Source organism: Spinacia oleracea, chromosome 5, assembly GCF_020520425.1.
Source record: "Spinacia oleracea cultivar Varoflay chromosome 5, BTI_SOV_V1, whole genome shotgun sequence".
NCBI lineage: Eukaryota > Viridiplantae > Streptophyta > Magnoliopsida > Caryophyllales > Amaranthaceae > Spinacia > Spinacia oleracea.
The window spans coordinates 39,591,406-39,611,750 of record NC_079491.1 but is presented as its reverse complement, the minus strand read 5'-3'; the positions used below and the strand labels follow the sequence as shown (position 1 = coordinate 39,611,750).

The window sequence follows — 20,345 nt, the reverse complement described above, 5'->3', positions numbered from 1 at the left end:
TCATTAAAGATGACATTTATGTGGCTGTTCAGGATTTCTTCTCCACAGGGAAACTTCTGAAACAAACAAACAACACTGCTGTTACTCTAATCCCAAAAATTCACAATGCTACCAGTATTAAAGACTTCAGGCCTATAGCATGTTGCTCCATTGTTTACAAGTTGATTTCAAAAATCTTAACTCACAGAATGCAGTCAATAATTGGTGAAGTGGTGAATGATTCTCAGGCTGGCTTTATTCCTGGTAGGAATATTGCTGATAATATCCTACTGGCTTCTGAGCTGGTGAAATGTTATTCAAGGAAATACATCTCCCCTAGGTGTATGATAAAAGTTGATCTCAAGAAGGCTTATAACTCTTTGGAATGGCCCTTCCTGAAGTCAATGATGCATGAATTAGGATTCCCTGACATGTTTATTAGGTGGGTTATGGAATGTTTGGGAACTGTCTCCTACTCTATTCTTGTCAATGGATTTCCTACCCTTCCTATTCCTGCAAAAAAGGGACTGAGGCAAGGGGATCCAATGTCACCCTATCTCTTTGCACTGGGTATGGAGTATTTGTCAAGATGTTTGGCTGCCATGAGTTCACAAAAGGAGTTTAACTATCATCCAAGATGTAAGAAATTGAAGATTACCCACATGATGTTTGCTGATGACCTTCTCATGTTTTCCAGGGCAGATTTGCCTTCTATCACTACTCTATTTGGAGCTTTTACCAAGTTTTCAAAGGCTTCTGGTCTCAGTGCTAATCTCCATAAGAGTGAAGTCTATACAGCTGGTGTTTCTGATGTTGTTTCTAGCCAGATTGCTACCACAATTGGCATTCAGAAAGGTGTTTTCCCCTTTAAATATTTAGGGGTACCCTTGACAACTAGGAAGTTGAGCTTCTCTGATTGTAAACCTCTTATAGAGAGAACAACTGCTAGAATTAAGAGTTGGTCTGCAAGATTCTTGTCCTATGCAGGCAGATTACAGCTGGTCAAGTCAGTTCTGTTTGGAATGCAGCTCTACTGGTGTCAAATTTTTGTAATGCCCAAGAAAGTTATGAAGACAATCCAAAGCATTTGCAGGTGCTTTTTGTGGACAGGGTCAGATATTGGCTCAAAAAAGGCCCCAATTTCTTGGGATCACTTGTGCCTTCCCAAGAGTTATGGTGGGTGGAATCTAAAGGACTTAACAATATGGAATAAAGCTGCTGTTCTCAAACACTGTTGGGCTTTATCTATGAAACAAGACAGACTGTGGGTGAAATGGATCCACACTTACTATGTGAAGCAGATGGATTTTTGGACCATGCCCATCCCATCTGGGCTAACTTGGTCATTAAGGAAGATCTGGCAGTATAGAGCAGGAGGAGTGACTCAATTTGTCCATAATGACAATTTCAAAATCAGTAAAATGTATAAGCATCTTCAGAGTGGAGCCAGTCATGTGCATTGGAAAAGAATCACTTGTAACAGCAAGGCTAGTCCTAAAGGGACCTTCATTACTTGGTTGGCTTTACAAAACAGGCTTCCTACCAAAGACAGATTGATCAGTTGGGACATAGACATTAGTGGTGAATGTGAATTTTGTCTGGTACATGAAGAGAAACTGACACATTTGTTCTTTGAGTGTCAATATTCAAAGGAGATTTGGAGTAGAGTTCTTACTCAAATGGGGATGCAGAGAACAATTCAGACCAGGGATGATGAAGTTAGATGGGCAGCTGTACAGAGCAGGAGCACCAAAGAAAGAGCCAAACTGTGTAGTATTGCCTTCATTGAGACAGTCTATGCTGTGTGGATTCAGAGGAATTCTAGTGTGTTTAAGGATCACTATGATCCTATAGAGTCAGTTGTAAGTAGAATTCTGTTTTGTGTGGCTTGTAGAGTTTAGCTTGTGCCTGTTGGCTTTGTGTTTAGTTGCTGTGTTCCCAGGTTGTTGGGAACTTAGTGTTGTTTTTTGTGACTAGGTGTTATCCTTACTTTGGTAATATAATCAACTTTATTTGCCAAAAAAAAAAAAACAATGAAAAGGTGAGAAAGAGAAATACAATCCCAAGAGAACACAAATGAAGGAGATACGTGAAGGAGAGCTTAACATTCCAATGAGAGCAGGGTAGATCTGAGATTCTTTTAGTAAGAGTTGAGAGGCGGTGAGGGGCTGAGGGCTATTCAACGAGGCGGTTTTTATTTTCCAAATAACTGAAGTTGGGGCTAACATGTAGCTAATTAGCCAGCTATCACGTGGGTTTTACGTGTACTTTCGACGCCTAAAGTGGTCGAGAGTGTTGTGGACGATAAAAGGCGTCGTGAAATAGCGGAAATTAATTTTTCCCCCAACGCTCATACCCAAGCGTCGAGCACCTTGAGTCCAGAAACCTAGGCTTTTGTAGTAGTGATTCAGCTTCTTCCTTCTCCTTACCAAGCCTGGAGATACTGGTTTCTTCCACTGCAAGAGCATTTTCCAACACTATTTTTAGCTGCATCAGCTTCAACATACAAATGTAGCTTTACCATTTTACTATTTGTATCTTATTGTGGAGGAACTTGTATTAATATCTATTTTTAGAGTTATTCATAATGTGTATTGTACTCGTATTAGTTTGGCTTCTATGCCCTATTCAAGTCTACTAGAAAAGAATACTTTGTTCTTTAACTCATTATTGTACTCCTTTAGTATTATTTTCTCATTGAGTTATTGTTGAGGTTCTTGTTTTTTATTTAGATAGTTCAATATAAAGATGAATGTAACTAGGATTATAGCTACAAGCAATTAGGAAAATAGAAAAAGGCTAGATTTGATAACAAAAAATGATATTCTCGACTCTCTTTTATATGGTCGATGGTTGTAATGGTTTGAGTATAATGGGCCACGACTCAATTTGTATTTATACTTACCCTTGTATAATTTAACGACGTATATTAAGTTCTATTACTTGTTGCAAGGCTAAAATGCAAGGGACCAAAACAATGTCATTGTTTGATTTAAATAGATATAACCAACACTGTATAGGAAAACCTTTAAGGGGCAATCTAAATTTCATTAATGTTTGAAAATACTTTTAAAGGCTTTCTAAATGTCACTAATGAAAAAAGAACATTTAGGGGCAATCTAAATTTCACTAATGCTAAAAAAAAAGTTTTAGGGGTAACCATTATTTCATTAATGCTAAAAGTAAATTTTTAGACTTAAATTTCAGTGATGCTAAAAAAGTTTTAGAGGAAACTATTATTTCATTAATGCTAAAAAGTACTTTTTAGGAGCAACTTAAGTTTCACTGATGTTAAAAAAAAGTTTTAGAGGCAACTATTATTTCATTAATGCTAAAAAGTACCTTTTTGGGGGCCACTTGAGTTTCATTGATGCTAAAAAAAGTTTTAGAGGCAACCATTATTTCATTAATACTAAAAAATACTTTGTAGGTGCAACTTAAATTTCATTGATGCTAAAAAAGAATAAAAAATCAGAGGAATGCTAAAAAGTACTCCTACCTTTTAGGGCGACTTGAGTTTCACTAATGCTAAAAAAAAGTTTTAGAGGCAAACATTATTTCATTAATGCTAAAAAATACTTTTTAGGGGCAACTTAAATTTCACTGATGCTAAAAAAGATTTTATAGGCAACTATTATTTCATTAATTCTAAAAAGTCTTTTTTTAGGGGCAACGTAAATTTTATTGATGCTAAAAACGAGTTCAGAGGCAACCATTATTTCATTAATGCCAAAAAGTATTTTTTTAGAGGCAACTTAAATTATATCGCTGTTAAAAAAAGGTTTTAGAGGCAACCATTATTTTATTAATGCTAAAACGTACTTTTAGGGGCAACCTAAAATTCACCGATGTTAAAGATATATTTTAGAGGCTACCATCATTAACTAATTCTAAAAAACACTTTTAGAGGCATAAAAAATTTATTGCCCCAAGGAGTTGCCTCTATATGTAAATTTTCTTGTAGTGCGACACGTAGTTTAATCAAGGTGAGTTGATTGATTAAAGAATGAAAAAAAGTGGGATAAGTGTGGATTAGATAATTGAAATAAAACATTAACAAAAGGTCTTGCGCGCACAAGGTGTACAATAAATTTATTGTACACCAAGATAACTTTAACCCTTTTTTTTTATAACTTTAACCTAATTTTGATTAACTTTTATATTAGTAAAAAAAAAGTTGATAGATAAACATTTTAATGGGTTAAATGATTAATGTTATATATTATTAGTGATTTTGAAGAAATAAGTTTTACTAAAATGAAAAAATTTATCACTAAAAAATAGATAAATTTTACATATATAAGCTTAACTTTTAAGCGTTTTGAGTTAACTTTTACTCTGGTGTACAATATTTATTGTACACCCATTGTAAATAAGAATTTGTGAAACCACAAATTCTTATTTACAAAGGGTATACAATAAATATCGTACACCGGAGTAAAAGTTAACACAAAATGTTTAAAAGTTAAGCTTATATATATAAAAGTTATCTATTTTTTAGTGATAAATTTTTTCATTTCAGTAAAAATATATTTCTTCAAAACCACTAATAATGTATAAAATTAATCATTTAATCAACTTTTTTTTACTAATATAAAAATTAATCAAAACTAGATTAAAGTTACGAAAATATGGGTAAAAGTTATCTTCGCGCAAGAGATAAATGTCCAAAAATAGAAAAACCAATTATGCAAGCTGTGGGGTTCGAACCCACGCGTACTTATGTACAGAAGATCTTAAGTCTTCCCCCTTAACCACTCGGGCAAACTTGCTGAAGTGTTGAGAGAATGAAATTAACATTACTTATTATAATTTTAATGCGTTTAACTCTGACAACAACCCCTACTCCGTATAACATAAACCCAAAAATCGTCGTCAGACCCAAACCCTTACCGAAAACTTCAGAGGAGAGAGAAAGTAAGGGCAACGCAACAATGGCGGAACATCTTGCATCGATATTCGGGACTGAGAAGGATAGAGTGAACTGCCCATTCTACTTCAAGATCGGAGCTTGCAGGCATGGAGATCGTTGCTCAAGGCTTCATACGAAGCCAAGTATTAGCCCTACGTTGCTGCTCGCTAACATGTATCAGCGTCCTGATATGATTACTCCTGGTGTTGATCCTCAGGGCCAGCCTCTCGATCCTACAAAAATTCAACAACATTTTGAGGTTATTTTTGTATTTAATTCTAATTTTAGGTTTTGGTTCACAATTTGATGTTTAGGGTTTTCAATTTTTTTGGAGATTTGTTCTTGGTTGATGTTCTGGTATATTTGGGTTCAATTTGTATTATTAATTTAGGGTTTTGGTTTATAATTTGTTGTTTTAGGTTTTCAATCTTTTGGAGATTCGTTTGTGGCTGATATTTGGTGTGTTAGGGTTTCATTCAATTTGATTTTCAAGTTTGAGGGTTTCAAATTTTGTTGTTTGAACCGCAATTAAATTTTATTTTGTTTAAAGAATTACCGAAGTTTATGTTTAGGTACTAAGAATGCTAATTGTGATGTCATGTTATCTGATGGTTACACTTTTAAGTTAATGTGTTCCATTAGAGACTTCTCCTGGGATTCAATTTGGGGCGTTGTGGGTTGGAAGTCTTGGAACTTCATTTTATGGATGTTATCGTTACATTCTCGTGTTCATTTTAGTAGGATTATTGTTTTTTTTATTGTGGAGTACATCATATGAACCATGTTTATGCTTTTTCATGTATGACAACTTTTTGCAACTTTCGTTTGATGTTGAAGTCCTTGTGCAAAATTTGTTCTTGTATTGACTTTGAAGTGTATAATCAGCTAGGTGCTTTTTTTTCTGATGACTGGTGACAGATAGACTGTTAGCTTGATGCTTGAAAAATAAATGCAGGATTTTTATGAAGATTTATTTGAGGAGCTAAACAAGTATGGGGAGATTGAGAGTCTCAACATTTGTGACAATTTAGCTGATCACATGGTATTTTTTCAATTACTATATCCTTGATTTGGTTTAAAAGTCTAAATCATCATATTCAATCTCTTACTTGTTCTCTTTTTTTTGGGAGAGCAGGTGGGGAATGTTTATGTGCAGTTTCGGGAGGAAGAACATGCTGCCGAGGCAGTTCGAAACTTGAGTGGAAGATTTTATGCTGGTTTGTGATCTTAACATCTGGAAGAAACCCGTGCATCATGTTTGTGTTGTAATGGTTTTTGTTTATAGTTGTAATTATATATCCATCCCCCTCTTGCCTTTTTTCGTTTCAAGTTCCTACTTAATATGTTTGCTATTCCATTCATATTGTTTTACGTTTCACAATGCTTAATGAATGACCATGATTCGGTAAAGCACAGTGGTATATATAGTCAGTGCGAAGAAAGTAGCGATATTTATCTCTTATATTATGATGATATTGTGATTAGCCCCTCCAGAAGTTTTTGTCTAATTCTTCTTGGATAGTAACACAAATTGTCTTTGTTTCTACACTGCTCTTATTATTAGTCAGCTCTCGTATTTTACTTTTAAACCTCTGATGCCATAGTGTATGTAATGTTGTAGGCCGTCCAATTATTGTTGACTTCTCTCCTGTAACGGACTTCAGAGAGGCAACGTGCAGGCAGTATGAAGAGAATGTGTGCAACCGTGGAGGCTACTGTAACTTTATGCATTTGAAAAAAATTAGCAGGTATTAATCTTTTTATTATCCCCCTATTTATCTGGTTGGATGGCTAGTTCATAGTAACATACTTGTTTTGGTTGTTTACATAAATTTCAGGGAGCTCAGACGACAGTTGTTTGGAAGGTACCGGAGGAGGCGAAGCCGTAGTAGAAGTCATAGTCCGCAACGACATCGGGGTCATGGAGACCGTCCCCAAGGTGGTCCCCATGGAGGCCGTGGCTATGGTGGTAGAAGAGAATCGAGAGATGATGATAGAAATCAGCGCTACAATGACAAGGGTAGAAGGCCTAGGAGCCGTAGCCCTGGGCATAGAGGACGAAGCCCTGTTGGCAGGAGGGATAGGAGTCCAGTGAGGGACAGGGAGAATAGTGAGGAAAGAAGAGCAAAGATTGAGCAGTGGAACAGGGAAAGAGACCAGCCTGATACTGTCAATAATGATGATGTAAGTCGTGATGCCAATGACAACCATGCAAATGGTGTGGACAATGGGGATGATTACTATGACAACCCTCAGCAGTAACTGGATGAAGTGGAATAGCAGGCAATATTCACTACTTTTGGTATGCAATATCTACCCCATTTTGAATGAAAAATGTATGTCTTAGGATAAGAGAGCTTATTCTACCCTTTTTAAACAGCCCCATAGAAGATTATAGCTTACCACCCATTTTCCACTGTGCAGGTGGAGTACAGGTTCATTGCTTAATGATAATGAAAGTAAAATCTTTTTTCCAACTTTTAAAATGGTATTGAAAAGATGTCATTAAAAGAAAAATTAAAGCAAGATCTGCGGTCCGATCTTTAACTGTTCATTTTTAAATTTTCTTTTCAATTTATGCATGGTAACATCTTTCCCTTCCAAGCCCAATGTCTTCATTTAAATATGATAAGTTGGCAGTGGTTGATGCTTGGACGGGCTGGGGGTGACCATGTGATAGGTCGTGCTTGTGCCGGGCTTGCTGCTGTTGAGTGTGTGCGTATATTTTAAGTTACTTTAACATACTAAAATATATGAAATTGAACACAATGGACAACAAAAAAATATGAAAATTTTGCTAATGAACATACACAGTAGTTAAGAAAATTGTATTCGACATATATGTTTTTAATTTTCCTACTGAATTTAATATTTTTACCTTATTTATTGGTTAAGAGTAAATTGATTACTAACTAGTTTAAAAGAGAATGTAATCCAATAGCAGTATGTGATGAAGTAAAAGGTTATAAGTAAAAGTTAAGTACACAAGGAAGAAAGAATTTATTTTTTCTTTCGAATTCATTTCACTAATTAAAGCAGTCACTGCAACAGCTTTCCAAAAACAACTAATTTTGCTAATTGATAATATACAAAATCTGTTCTGATATAATTGTCCAGAGGTATAATTAAGTAGTTGTATGGCATCCACTTTAAATCACCGGAGTATCATAGTCAGTAAATTATACTTCGTACATCACTAATTATTTACTACTTGGGGAATGCAATCAATTCATGGTGATTTCTATTTGGTCCGTCTTAGAAGGGAGTTAGATGCTGCAAAGTCCTTGACGTGTAACTGATAAGTATTGCTTATGTGGTTCTGGGGTTCACTTTCAGTCTCTGCTTCATGAATTAGTGTCAGATAGAGCCTCAAATCTTTATATTTTATAAGAACACGACTATTGATTGGCTTTGAGAGTGGTTATCATTTGTAGTTAATGCTGTTTGTGGAGTTTATACATGCATTAGGCTAACTTGGCATGAAGAATTGTCTGTGGAAGGATTAAGGGTGTTGGGTAGTGCCATAGATTTATGTTTCAGATGTCATCATTACCGTGTTGAATGCCTTGGCTTGGCTTTTTTTTCTTATGATAAATTTTGGGAATTGGGAGTTAAAAACTTCTAGGCGCAATAGAATATGTGCATTTCATCGAGTACAATTGAGTAATTCATTTCTCTTTACATATACCCTGTTTATATAGTTTTCAGAGACTGCTGGATAAATGTTGCCAGCTGGTTAGAGGTTTTAGCCTAACTTATCATATTGCACCTTTTAAAGTTATGCTGCAGCATTTAGTTGCAATTGCTTTAATCTTGTTATTTCCCAGAACATGATATATTGGCTCATAAGTCATGAGCAATATGGAGAACGAAATATGCCCCCCCCCCCACCCCCCTCCGACCGGATATCAGTTTGGCTTCATGCTTTGGTGGGAACTATTCTAGTATGTTTATTTTTTCGGTAAATCTTACGTAGTTTGTCAAGGTGTGCAGGTCCAGGTTTTCCTGCAAGAGGGAAGAGACCTCGTCTTTTATAGCAGCTTATTGTGATATTTCTATACAGGTTGGCTGTTATCAGAGTCGGTTCGTTTGCAGAATCTTTTCAAAGTTGAAGTGGTGGAATGATTGAAGAATTAACGCTGTAATGAGAAGCCTGAATTCAGCTCAAGGGGTGTTTCTCGGAGACCAGTCTGTTTAAATTTTCTCAATTGGCGTGTTTAAACAGTTTCTTTGTTATTGTTTAGTGTTAGATTGTAAGACTGTTGAACGCATGTTTGTGAAGACGATGTTGCAACTTTCAAGTGTAGACTATTTGAAATGGTTACTTGAAATTTATGAAGTACCTAGAAATGTTTTGGGTTTTGAGTTGCTCAATTCAATGCTACGACTGGCACCTGTATGCAAGGTGTAGATGGGGTGTGTGAGCAATGTGCTAATGCGCACTGGGACAGAAAACAGAACCTAAATAAACTCGAAGAAGCAGGGATATCAGCAACTTTTGTGTCAGATCCCTAACCAAAACGTTGGAGAAAGACTGTTGGCACCTGTATGCATCGTGCAGATGGTGCAGGTGTGTGAGCAGTGCACAGAACTAGGGCTGTGCAAAAAATCCGAAAAATCGAAATCGAAAAACCCGAACTAAAAAAGCGGGTAACGGAACCGAAATTATAGGGTTAGGGTCGGCTTTTTTGCATTTAAATAAAACCCGAACCGAATATGCGGGTAACCGACCCTAAAATAGGTAACCGAACCGACCGAAATTGCCCAATTCAACAATAGAATTAAGTGTTTTTACATTTCATTTTTTCCTCAAAACGTAAAGAGAGAGAAAGTAACTCTAAGCGCCCAACCACACTAGCCTCTGCGGCTCCGCCGACCTCCCAGTTCATCAATTCTGTTTGGGAAGATCGTTTCTCGTATGTATGTTGTTCGTTGGTATACTAATGGCTTGGTTTGTTCTTGTAGTTAATGTTGTTGTTGGGAAAAATTAATGTTATATTTGATGTTGGATCATGCGCCATGGTTATGTATTCATGTTGGATTATTTGGATAATAATGCAATATGCTTTATGTTGAATATTAATGATGTTTAATTTTGGATATTTTGATGCAGTTGGTACTCTGTTCGGTGATGTTTTCTTTTGTTCTTCTGATGTTTTTTTTTTTTTTTTTTTAAATTTGGTGGTTTTTCCCTTTCAACTAAATGATCACAGTAGCCATAAGAAATATTTACAAATTAATGTGAACTATTTCTTGGCCGAACCGACCGAAAAAAACCCGATATCCAAAAAAGCGGGTAACGGTAGTTGTGGATACGGTTCAGGGTCGGCATTCTTGCAACCCGAAACTAACGGGTAACCGAAATAAATTACTAACGGGTAACCGAACCCGCATTTACACACCCCTAACCGGAACATGAGAATTCTAAGGTGGTCCTTCTAAAAGTGACCACCTTACATTTAATCCTAGCCCTCCAACTTTTTTTTTTTTTGGCTTTGAATATCTTTTCTTAAGTCCGGATCCTCTAGAGTTTTAATAAAATTCTACAAGGTAGAGTTGTATCTAAACCATACATTTTAAAATCAATGGCTCATATTGATTAGAAAAAATAGGGGGAATTTTGGAAAGATAACATATAACCATTGATTTTTCAATCAATGGTTGATATGTTCAAACTCTACCTTGTAGAGTTATTTTAGAACTCTAGAGGATCCAAAACCCTTTTCTTTTATCCTTTTTATTGATTTACTTAAAACATCAAATTTATTATTTTAGAAATTTGTTTTAAAAAACTTTCTACTAAAAATTAAAATCAAATTTCTTTCTCAATGGTTAATTCTTTTAACGGTTTTTTCATGAAATGCCCCTGAGGTTTGCAATAATGCACCAAATACCCCTGCGCGTTTCAAAATTCATAGAATACCCCTATTTTTTCCAAACTGTTAACCAAATACCCCTATTATGACTTTCCGTTAGTACTCCGTTAAGTCATGTTTATAATTCATAAAATGCACCTACATATAAAGTTATTGCATAATATACACCTATTTATAAAGTTCTTTGCATCAAATACCCAAAATTCCTTTAAAACTGCAGAATTTGAATCCAACGGCTAGGTTGAATTTCTAATTTTCCTAGCAATGAAGTAGTGCAGTTTGTAACAAATTTCCAGCAATAAATAGGAATTATATTCCATAAAAAGCCGATTAATTTGCAGAGTAGCTTTACAAAAACTCTGATTATATTGCCATTGCCATATACATTTGAAAGTCTATAAAAGCTCTTGAAAATTCAAAGTAAGCCGATAATAATACCCTTGCAATGAACATTTACAATCACTCTTGTACTACAATGCATCACATTCTTGGTTACCTTGCTTGAGCCATTTCCACCCTTAAGAAAGAACTACACCAGTAGAACGCAAATTAGTTTTGCAGTCCCAATTCCAACAGCAAACCAAAGTAATAACTTCAAATATTCCGCCTTTAACCTTCATCTGATAATCTCTTTGCAGCTGAATCGTGTTTATGTCACCAGCTTTATAATAGAGCTTTAACTGATGACTGATCTTCAGAGTGCTGTTCAGAGACATGATATAATGATGTTCAGGAACTTGAGATGCAGTGTGCCATAAAAATAAGGTTCTTGTAGCATAATTGGGTTAGAAACAAAGTCAACAATGCCTGCCCTGTATTATTGTTTTCACGCTTTCCCAGTCCATTTGTGGAACCCCCGCTAATTCTGAATATTCACCTAAACCCTTGCCTTCAGATCTCGTACTTCACAGTCTTAGATCTCTAATGTTCAAAACTTGATAGTTCCATACTTGATACTTAATTTGTTGTTTTAGAATTTAGATAACTATCAATTCTTCCCATTATTTCAATACCTTTCAACCCAAATGTAGTTACTCCATCATCACACAGTACACTTCACAAAAATTGAGTGGCTTTCAAGCAAATTTCTCTCTCCTCCCACCTCCCACCTCCCATGGCTTCCGATTCTCTCCCCTCCCCTGAAAATGGCGCCCATACCCCCAAGAAACCCAAGCTCAATCTATCAATCACCTCCCCCTCCACCAACAACAACCACAAGAAGATCGAACAAGATCAAATCGCTCTCAAAATCCTAATTTCTCCCACCGAAATCGCCGCCGAATTCACCCACCATGACCACGCCAACAACAAACGTTTCTGGTGTTGTCCCTCCTCCGTCATCTCCACCCAACGATGGTGGAAGCTCCTCTTCCGCCGCCAACCCGATTTTTTCTAATTCTCTCTCCTCCGCTCCGGGATCAACTCCTCCCGCTGTCTTCTCCTCCTCTTAATCAACGCCTCTCACCTTGATGAAATCTCACTCGTCGACAACGCCAATGGAGGAGATAAAGAGTTGACCGGGTCACCGATGCCATCGACGGTGCAACAGAGAAAGTCAAATCCTGGCCGAGGTTGGCGACGGTAGCGGGGGCTAAGATGGTGACGGGGTGAGGAGTGGTGTTGGTTCAGTGGGAGAAGAGAGAAAGTTTGGGTGAGTTGAGTGGGAGAGAGAAAGTATGCAGATGAATGGGATTTAAGCCACATAAGGGTAAAAACGTAAATTCCTACTAACGGAGGAATAACGGACGTTAAGTCCAAGTGTATTTTATGAACAGTTGGAAAAAATAGGGGTATTCTATGAATTTTGAAACGCGCAGGGGTATTTGGTGCATTATTGCAAACCTCAGGGGCATTTCATGAAAAAACCGTTCTTTTAATCATTTTGCTCAAAAAAATAATTAAATTCTGAAAAAAAAAATTATCATCTTTTAATTGAATTAAATTATGGAAAATTTTCAAAAGTTCTTACAACAAGATTCTGGGAAATTATCAAAAATTATCCTTTATTTCTCTTAAAGATTAACTGAACCTATTGTTATTGGATTCAAGATTAATAGAAAATTAATTGAACAATAATTGCCAACAAAAAATTGAAGTTTATTCAATTCCAATCGAGAAGGAAGAGTGATGAAGGAGGCTGAGAGGGAGTGATTGCCTGAGGTGACAGTGGTATTAGGCGACGTCGGGGTGGGTGCGCAACGAGGAAGAGTAGATCGTGAGATCTAGTTGGTGACTGAGAAGGAGAGAGTTGCGTGATTGATGATGGTGGTGGGCAGCGAGAAGAGTTGCGTCTGGGGAGGGGAGAGAGGAAGGTGGCGGGAAGTTGCGTCTGAGAGGGGGAGAGAAGAGGGCGGTGGGAAGGGTTAAGTCGAGGGGGGAGAGGAGGGCGGCGGGCGGCGGAAGACAGTTTAGCAGGGGGAAGAGGAGAGCGGAGGTTAACTTTGTGAGTTGATGGTGGTGGAAGGCTGTGACTGGTAGAGGAAATCCAGAAGGTTTGTTGTGCATTTTGGAGAGATGAGGGTGGAGTGTGGTGTAGTTTAATTGGGTTTGTTGAAGTTTAAGTTGTGTAGCGATGAGCAACGAAATAAACACACAAATTCGAGGTCTTTGCTCATAAAACCGAATAATAAAAAAGACTAAATAAAATGAGAAATGGAGATTAAAAACACCAAAAAATCTATTAAAAAGACCTTAATCGTTGATCGAAAATGAATAAAAGTTGAACTTAAATAAATAAATTTTGAACGTAGATGAATAAAAGTTTAGCTTCAGTGAAAAAAACTAGTATAGCACCCCGTGCGATGCACGGTTTACTAATTAAATACGAAGTACTTGTACTAAATTTTAAAAAATAAAAATTTAATTTAATTTAATTAGAAGTAGTAGACACGGTACGTTAATAAATTAATCATTTATCTGCTATAGATTATATATTGTTGGTTACGGAAAACAAACTATCTAAAGGATTTATTTGTTACTCCGTATAAGTTAACTCTTGAGAAAAATTGCGTCCAGTCCGTCCACCTAAAATATCCTTCTTTTTTTTTGAGGAGAAAATGTCCTTACTTTTATTATTACTGTTTTCAATTTAAGATTTTCATGTAAGTCGAAGTATATTATAAATTATTTTACAGGTTATTGAATTTTGAAACACGCATACCTTACATTTAAGTACAATGTCTATTACATCAAACATGGTTCTAGACAGTATTTTATGTCGTTTGCTTTCTTCAATTTTACCCCTTTATATTGAATAGGATGTTAAGCTACCCATGAAGAGAATACAAATCAACATAATCACCTTAATTTTATATGTTAGGATGGTTATCTAATAAAATCTAAGAAACTTGCAATTTATCCAAGAATTACTCTTGATCGACTCCATTTCGTGTTCTTATTATCTCAGTCCAAAATGTATTACAATTTCCTTACTTTTATTATTACTGTTTTCAATTTAACATTTTCATGTAAGTCGAAGTATATTATAAATTATTTTACAGGTTATTGAATTTTGAAACACGCATACCTTACATTTAAGTACAATGTCTATTACATCAAACATGGTTCTAGACAGTATTTTATGTCGTTTGCTTTCTTCAATTTTACCCCTTTATATTGAATAGGATGTTAAGCTACCCATGAAGAGAATAAAAATCAACATAATCGCCTTAATTTTATATGTTAGGATGGTTATCTAATAAAATCTAAGAAACTTGCAATTTATCCAAGAATTACTCTTGATCGACTCCATTTCGTGTTCTTATTATCTCAGTCCAAAATGTATTACAATTTCGCATTCTTTGAGCTCTTAAGATAACTTTGAGCCATATTTTCTTGTCAAACGCCTGATAAATTATCAAGATGAATTAATAAGTATTTTTTTATGTTCAACATTGTGTCTTTTAAATCTACAATTTGATATTCCTTTTAAGTAAACTAAAATGTTAATAAATTGTGAAAGTAAAGTAAAAATATGTAATCTCATCTCGCCCTTTATCCATGTGCGTGTATAAATACAAAATTGTTACCGACTCACCACCCACTTAGATATTTATACTCCGATCTGAAAAAATGGAACTCAAATAACCACTAAATTTCCGCCTTACCCGTCCCACCGCCCATCTTAACCACAATTTAAATTTCAATTAATTATCTATTTCATGTTTACCTTTTAATTTATCCTTCCAATTCAGAATAAAATAATACTTTTTTGGTAAAATTAAGAAGATCGAAAAAATAAAAATGGACTATAAGTCATAGTATTGGGTGAGGCAAAAAAATTATAACCTCGACACCAAAATTTGCATATCACCATGAAATACATAATTTGACACGAATATGATAAAATTACATTTTGAAAGTACTTATAATGTTTTTTCGAGATTGTCGTTAATTATGTTTATTGGCACTTATTTTTATATATCACTGATAATAACTTATTTTAGAGAACGTCCATTCTTACTCCTTAAGTTCTATACCACCCTCTTTGCCATAATTTGTATAATTTTATCCCTAGCTATATAATCACTCCACCCATCACCAATAATTCACCATACATATCTCAGTATTATTATGCCAATTGCCAAGTCTCCCTCCTACCAGACTCAATTCAAACCATCAGATGATGATAAAGGTCGCAATGTTGTCGCAATTTTATGTGTCAGAATTTAATCTGTACATACAGGCGCCACGTAGGCTATGAGTCATCATAATATTTTTACTATCAATGCAATATTTTTACTATAAAAATATATAAATAAGGTAGTCGACATAAAGAAGGAAACAAATTAGAATATTAAGATTTTTCTACGTTTTTTTGAAACATGTATAATATTATATATAAGTCAAAAAATTTAGTTTCCAATTTAAATCATGACACATAAGCATGCCATGTCATCATTGTGATACGGCTTAAAGGTTGCATGTTGCGACCTTTATCATTTTCGCAAACCATTATTCAACAGTTTCATGCATCCCCGGACAACTAATGCACATCAAATCTCTTAGATAAATTCTTACAAGATTAGTTAGATAAAGCCAAACGCATATAATACATCCGTTCCTGAAAGTTCTTTATGCTTTTTGTTTTAGACTATTTATGAAAATGTTTATACTCTACTTGATTCTAGTTTTGACATATTAATTTTAAATTTGTACTCTCATTTATCCCACCACAACATGCAACTTGCAATATTTTAGCATGAGATTCCATTCGACCTTACTCACTCACAATACCTTAATAATAATGCATTCACTTACATATATTTCTAACATTTTATAGCCTCTAATTTCTCCACTTGTTACCCCCACCATCACATGCTGACATGCTCATCAAAATTACTTTATTATGCAAATAGTAAGAGTAAACATCTTTCCGCAATGGAGGTAGTACGATGTTTCATTCATGTATTTCTTTTATAACCTTGCTTACCTACTCTAAGAAAAAATCGAGTTACTAACCTTAATAGCGGGGTAAGTTGATTTAGCAATATATGTATATTAGAAGATAAATTTTATCAGTCTTGCATCAATTTGCTTGTGTTATACTCCGTACTACCTTCCTTTTAAATGATATTTACATTTTTCTTTTTAGTCCATTTCATAATTTTATTTATATTGTTTTAAAATAATATTAAAAAATACGGAGTATTTATTTTAAAAAAATATTTTAATATTAGGTAGTCCCTTTTAAATGTTATTTATATATATATTTTTTAACTATTTTTGGGCATGCACGCTTACTACCTTACCCCTCTTACCCCAAAACATTTACAATTTTCCACTCACTTGCTCTCTTTTTTTTCTTCGCTCATACACCCTTTTATATATCTCTCTTATTTTATCCATATTTTATTACATGCACCCACATTTTCCTATACTCTACATTATTTTTAAAATATTTATGCAAAATGTAATTGAAAATATCATTATGAAATGAAGGTAGTAGTAAATAGATGGATAATTACATAAAATATTTGTCCTTCTCTTTAATTAAATATGCATAATTATGTTCTTTAATTTAAATAGTTGAAGATAGAATTATTTATTTAATACTCCGTATAAGATATTAGATATGAGATTATGTTACATTAGTATGGTAAAGTTGCGTTAATAATATTGTTGCTAAAAACCTAGTGATGTTCTAAGATTGCTAAATATCTTTATTATGCATTATATTAATAGGGTAAAATAGTATTGTATATTGCCATACTTCGTATTATTTAAATAGTAATACAACTTGCTGACAAAATAAGGTACATTAGAATTCAAATTTTCCTTTCCATAATATTGTTATTAAACGTTCCATGATCGGTAAATATTCTAATTAGGCGTTAGATTAGTATGGTTAATTTTATAAATTATATTATTTATTTTATATGAAAACAAGGCGAATGATAGAGTGAAATTTGTCACCACCATATTAATTTCCTCTATTTTAGTATATTATACGATAGATAGAAAATCCTGATATTATGACTTTATCAAATCAATTGACTAAAGTGACGTATCCTATATACGACAATGTTAAGTAATTAGGTTGTTAATTTTATTTGTTTCCTTATGCAAACATATTAGTACTTATTTTTAAGCAATGACATAATAAATAAGATAGCCTTATTTCCATACATTAAATAATTACATAAGTTAATTCGAATAAATATGGAAGGGCAAAATAGCGATTTCTTTTTAATGAGAGTGTGACATGTGTCAGATGTGGTTCCGGGTTATTTATTGATAGATATATAGATAGTTATAAAGCGTGTCGTAAATGTCTTGTATAGATAGTTATGATGTGTGTCGTAGATATCTTATACATGACGGACTATTGGTTTATTTGGTAAAAAAATTGTAAAAACTTATGTCAATTATATTCACATGCAAGACTGTGTTACATTTTCATTGACATATATACAAGAATTATTTTAAGCATCCCAAATTACGTACGTACTATACATATATCAATTTATTCAACAAAATATTGGCCAAACTACTAATAATATTTTGAAATTATACATGCAATTGACTTTAAGTTAAGTTGTCGTTAATACATTATTTATATGCCTATCGCCTAATTCTACTCATAAATAAATAAAATAAATATCTTAAAATAATAGTTGACCAATTGTCGTTAATACACATTCACCAATTGCGTGGATATCTTACTTTTTTTTTATGACCATCGTTTTATTTATGCTATTATTAAATTGCTTAATTTAAAGCTCTAAATTTTTACCGTGCTAATATTAAATGAAATATTCACACGCATATAATCTTTTGGTTTGGAAAATATATGCACATGTAATAAAAATTATTAAATTAACTAAGTAATTCAGTTCATTTATTTAGGGGAAGAAAAAAGAGCGGGAAAAATATCAATGTGAGAGCGCCATGTGTCAGTTTTGCTTTTAGGCCACTCTTTTAGTATAGTTATATAGATATCAGATCTAAATTGAAATACAGCAATGTATATATAGAATAAAATACAATTAAAAAAAATAGTTATGTATTATGCAAAATGTAAAGATATTCATGTTATATATAAATAAAATCAATAGTATATTTAGTTAATCCGTATATGCATAGTTTCCTTAATTTCACTTAGAAAATCTAATATTAGGAAGTCCATAAAAGATTTTTATTTAATAGAGATAGTTAGAAAAATATTTATTTTAATTATTTATATTAAAAGAGAGGCAAATCAATGAGTGACACTTGTCATCACCACATTGATTTCCTCTCTTTTAGTATAATATATAGATTGATTTTAAAGGAATACAAATTAGGCATAAATGAATAAAAGTTAAGCTTAAATGAATAAAAGTTGTTCTTAAATGAATAAAATTTGAGCTTAAATGAATAAAAGTTGAGCTTAAAGATCGAAAGTTTGGTAATTCCCAAATTCCTTTGGTTATTACCAGAACCCAAAAATACAGTTTGCATCTAGCCAACTATGCCATTGATCATTACTACATATTGTTTAACATGTTATCAAAATAAATCAATTAAACTAGTAACATAAGAATTAAAATGAAAAAATACACTATAATTAACAATTTAAAGTATAAATAATAAAACAAGATTAAAGAATGATAAATAATTAATTCAAGCACCAAAAATTAACTAAATGACTTTAATTACTATCTATTTGAGTTATGTCACTCATTAGTGGTCAAGGGAAGTGGTGCATTGGATCGACGATATGGTGGCATAGGTGGTGGTGGTGGTGGCCGGAAGCAATAACATACATGTGGGGTTGGGGGGGGGGGGGGGGGGCAACAATAGATATTTATTTTTTAATTTTACATTATAATAGAAGTGAGTTAAAAGACTGAAGGTTTGGTAATTCATAAATTACCATTGATCATTACCAGAAAATAAAAATACAGTTTGCATCTAACCAACTACGTCATTGCTCATTACCACATATTGTTTAACATGTTATCAAAAAAAAAATCAATAAAACTAGTAAAATAAGAATTAAAATGTATAGAAACACTACAATTAACAATTTAAAGTATAAATAATAAAAAATTGAGGAAAAATTCACTAAAAGTACTAAAAACCTATTAAAGGACTTTAGTTACTATATTATTTGAGTTATGTCACTCATTAGTGGTCAAGGGAGGTGGTGGCGTTGGATCAACGATGGCATGGGTGGTGGTGGTGTTGGCTGGAAGCAATGAGAGACATGTGTAGTTGTGGGGGTTCGACTGTAAATGTATATATTTTTTAATTTGATAATTATAATTGAAGTAAGCTTGAAGGTTTGGTAATTCCTAAGTTACAGTTGGTCATTAACAGAACACAGAAATACAATTTGCATCTAGCCAACTACGTCATTGATCATTACCACATATTGTATAACATGTTATTAAAAAACACAAAATAAATTTATTAATCTAGTAAAATCATAATTAAAACGCATAAAAACACTATAATTAACAATTTAAAGTATAAAAAAAAGACTGAAGGTTTGGTAATTCATAAATTACCTTTGATCATTACCAGAACATAAAAATACAGTTTGCATCTAACCAACTACGCCATTGCTCATTACCACATATTGTTTAACATGTTATCAAAAAAAAAGTTCAATAAAACTAGTAAAATAAGAATTAAAATGCATAGAAACACTACAATTAACAATTTAAAGTATAAATAATAAAAAAATGAGGAAAAATTGATTAAAAGTACTAAAAACCTATTAAAGGACTTTAGTTACTATATATTTGAGTTATGTCACTCATTAGTGGTCAAGGGAGGTGGTGGCGTTGGATCAACGATATGGTGGGATGGTTGGTGGTGGTGTTGGCTGGAAGCAATGAGAGACATGTGTAGTTGTGGAGGTTCGATTGTAAATGTATATATTTTTAATTTGATAATTATAATTGAAGTAAGCTTGAAGGTTTGTAATTCCTAAGTTACAGTTGGTCATTAACAGAACACAAAAATACAATTTGCATTTAGCCAACTACGCCATTGATCATTACCACATTGTTTAACATGTTATAAAGAAACACAAAATAAATTTATTAATCTAGTAAAATAATAATTAAAATGCATAAAAACACTATAAT

The 20,345-nt window shown here is 33.6% G+C and overlaps 1 protein-coding gene and 1 non-coding gene across 5 annotated transcripts; one reads left to right on the top strand and one right to left on the bottom strand.

The window, feature by feature from the left end:
- Positions 1–4,668: 4,668 nt before the first annotated feature.
- TRNAL-UAA (transfer RNA leucine (anticodon UAA)) lies at positions 4,669–4,751 on the bottom strand. Its single transcript has one exon. It is a non-coding gene; the product is annotated as a tRNA-Leu (tRNA).
- Positions 4,752–4,766: 15 nt separating this feature from the next.
- Positions 4,767–9,256, top strand: LOC110796474 (splicing factor U2af small subunit B-like). 4 transcript variants are annotated; one of them, XR_002535595.2, is made up of 7 exons: positions 4,767–5,150; positions 5,847–5,933; positions 6,027–6,108; positions 6,513–6,639; positions 6,730–7,193; positions 7,316–7,350; positions 8,955–9,256. XR_002535595.2 is itself a non-coding variant. In XM_056827980.1 (6 exons), the coding sequence occupies exons 1-5, from the start codon at positions 4,914–4,916 to the stop codon at positions 7,151–7,153; spliced, it is 957 nt and encodes a 318-aa protein (XP_056683958.1). In that variant the 5' UTR covers positions 4,831–4,913; the 3' UTR covers positions 7,154–7,193; positions 8,885–9,256. The 4 variants fall into 4 exon arrangements, 2 of the variants coding, with proteins under 2 accessions (XP_056683958.1, XP_021857229.1); XR_002535596.2 differs by having other exon boundaries at positions 7,316–7,379; XM_056827980.1 differs by lacking the exon at positions 7,316–7,350 and having other exon boundaries at positions 4,831–5,150; positions 8,885–9,256.
- Positions 9,257–20,345: the final 11,089 nt, after the last annotated feature.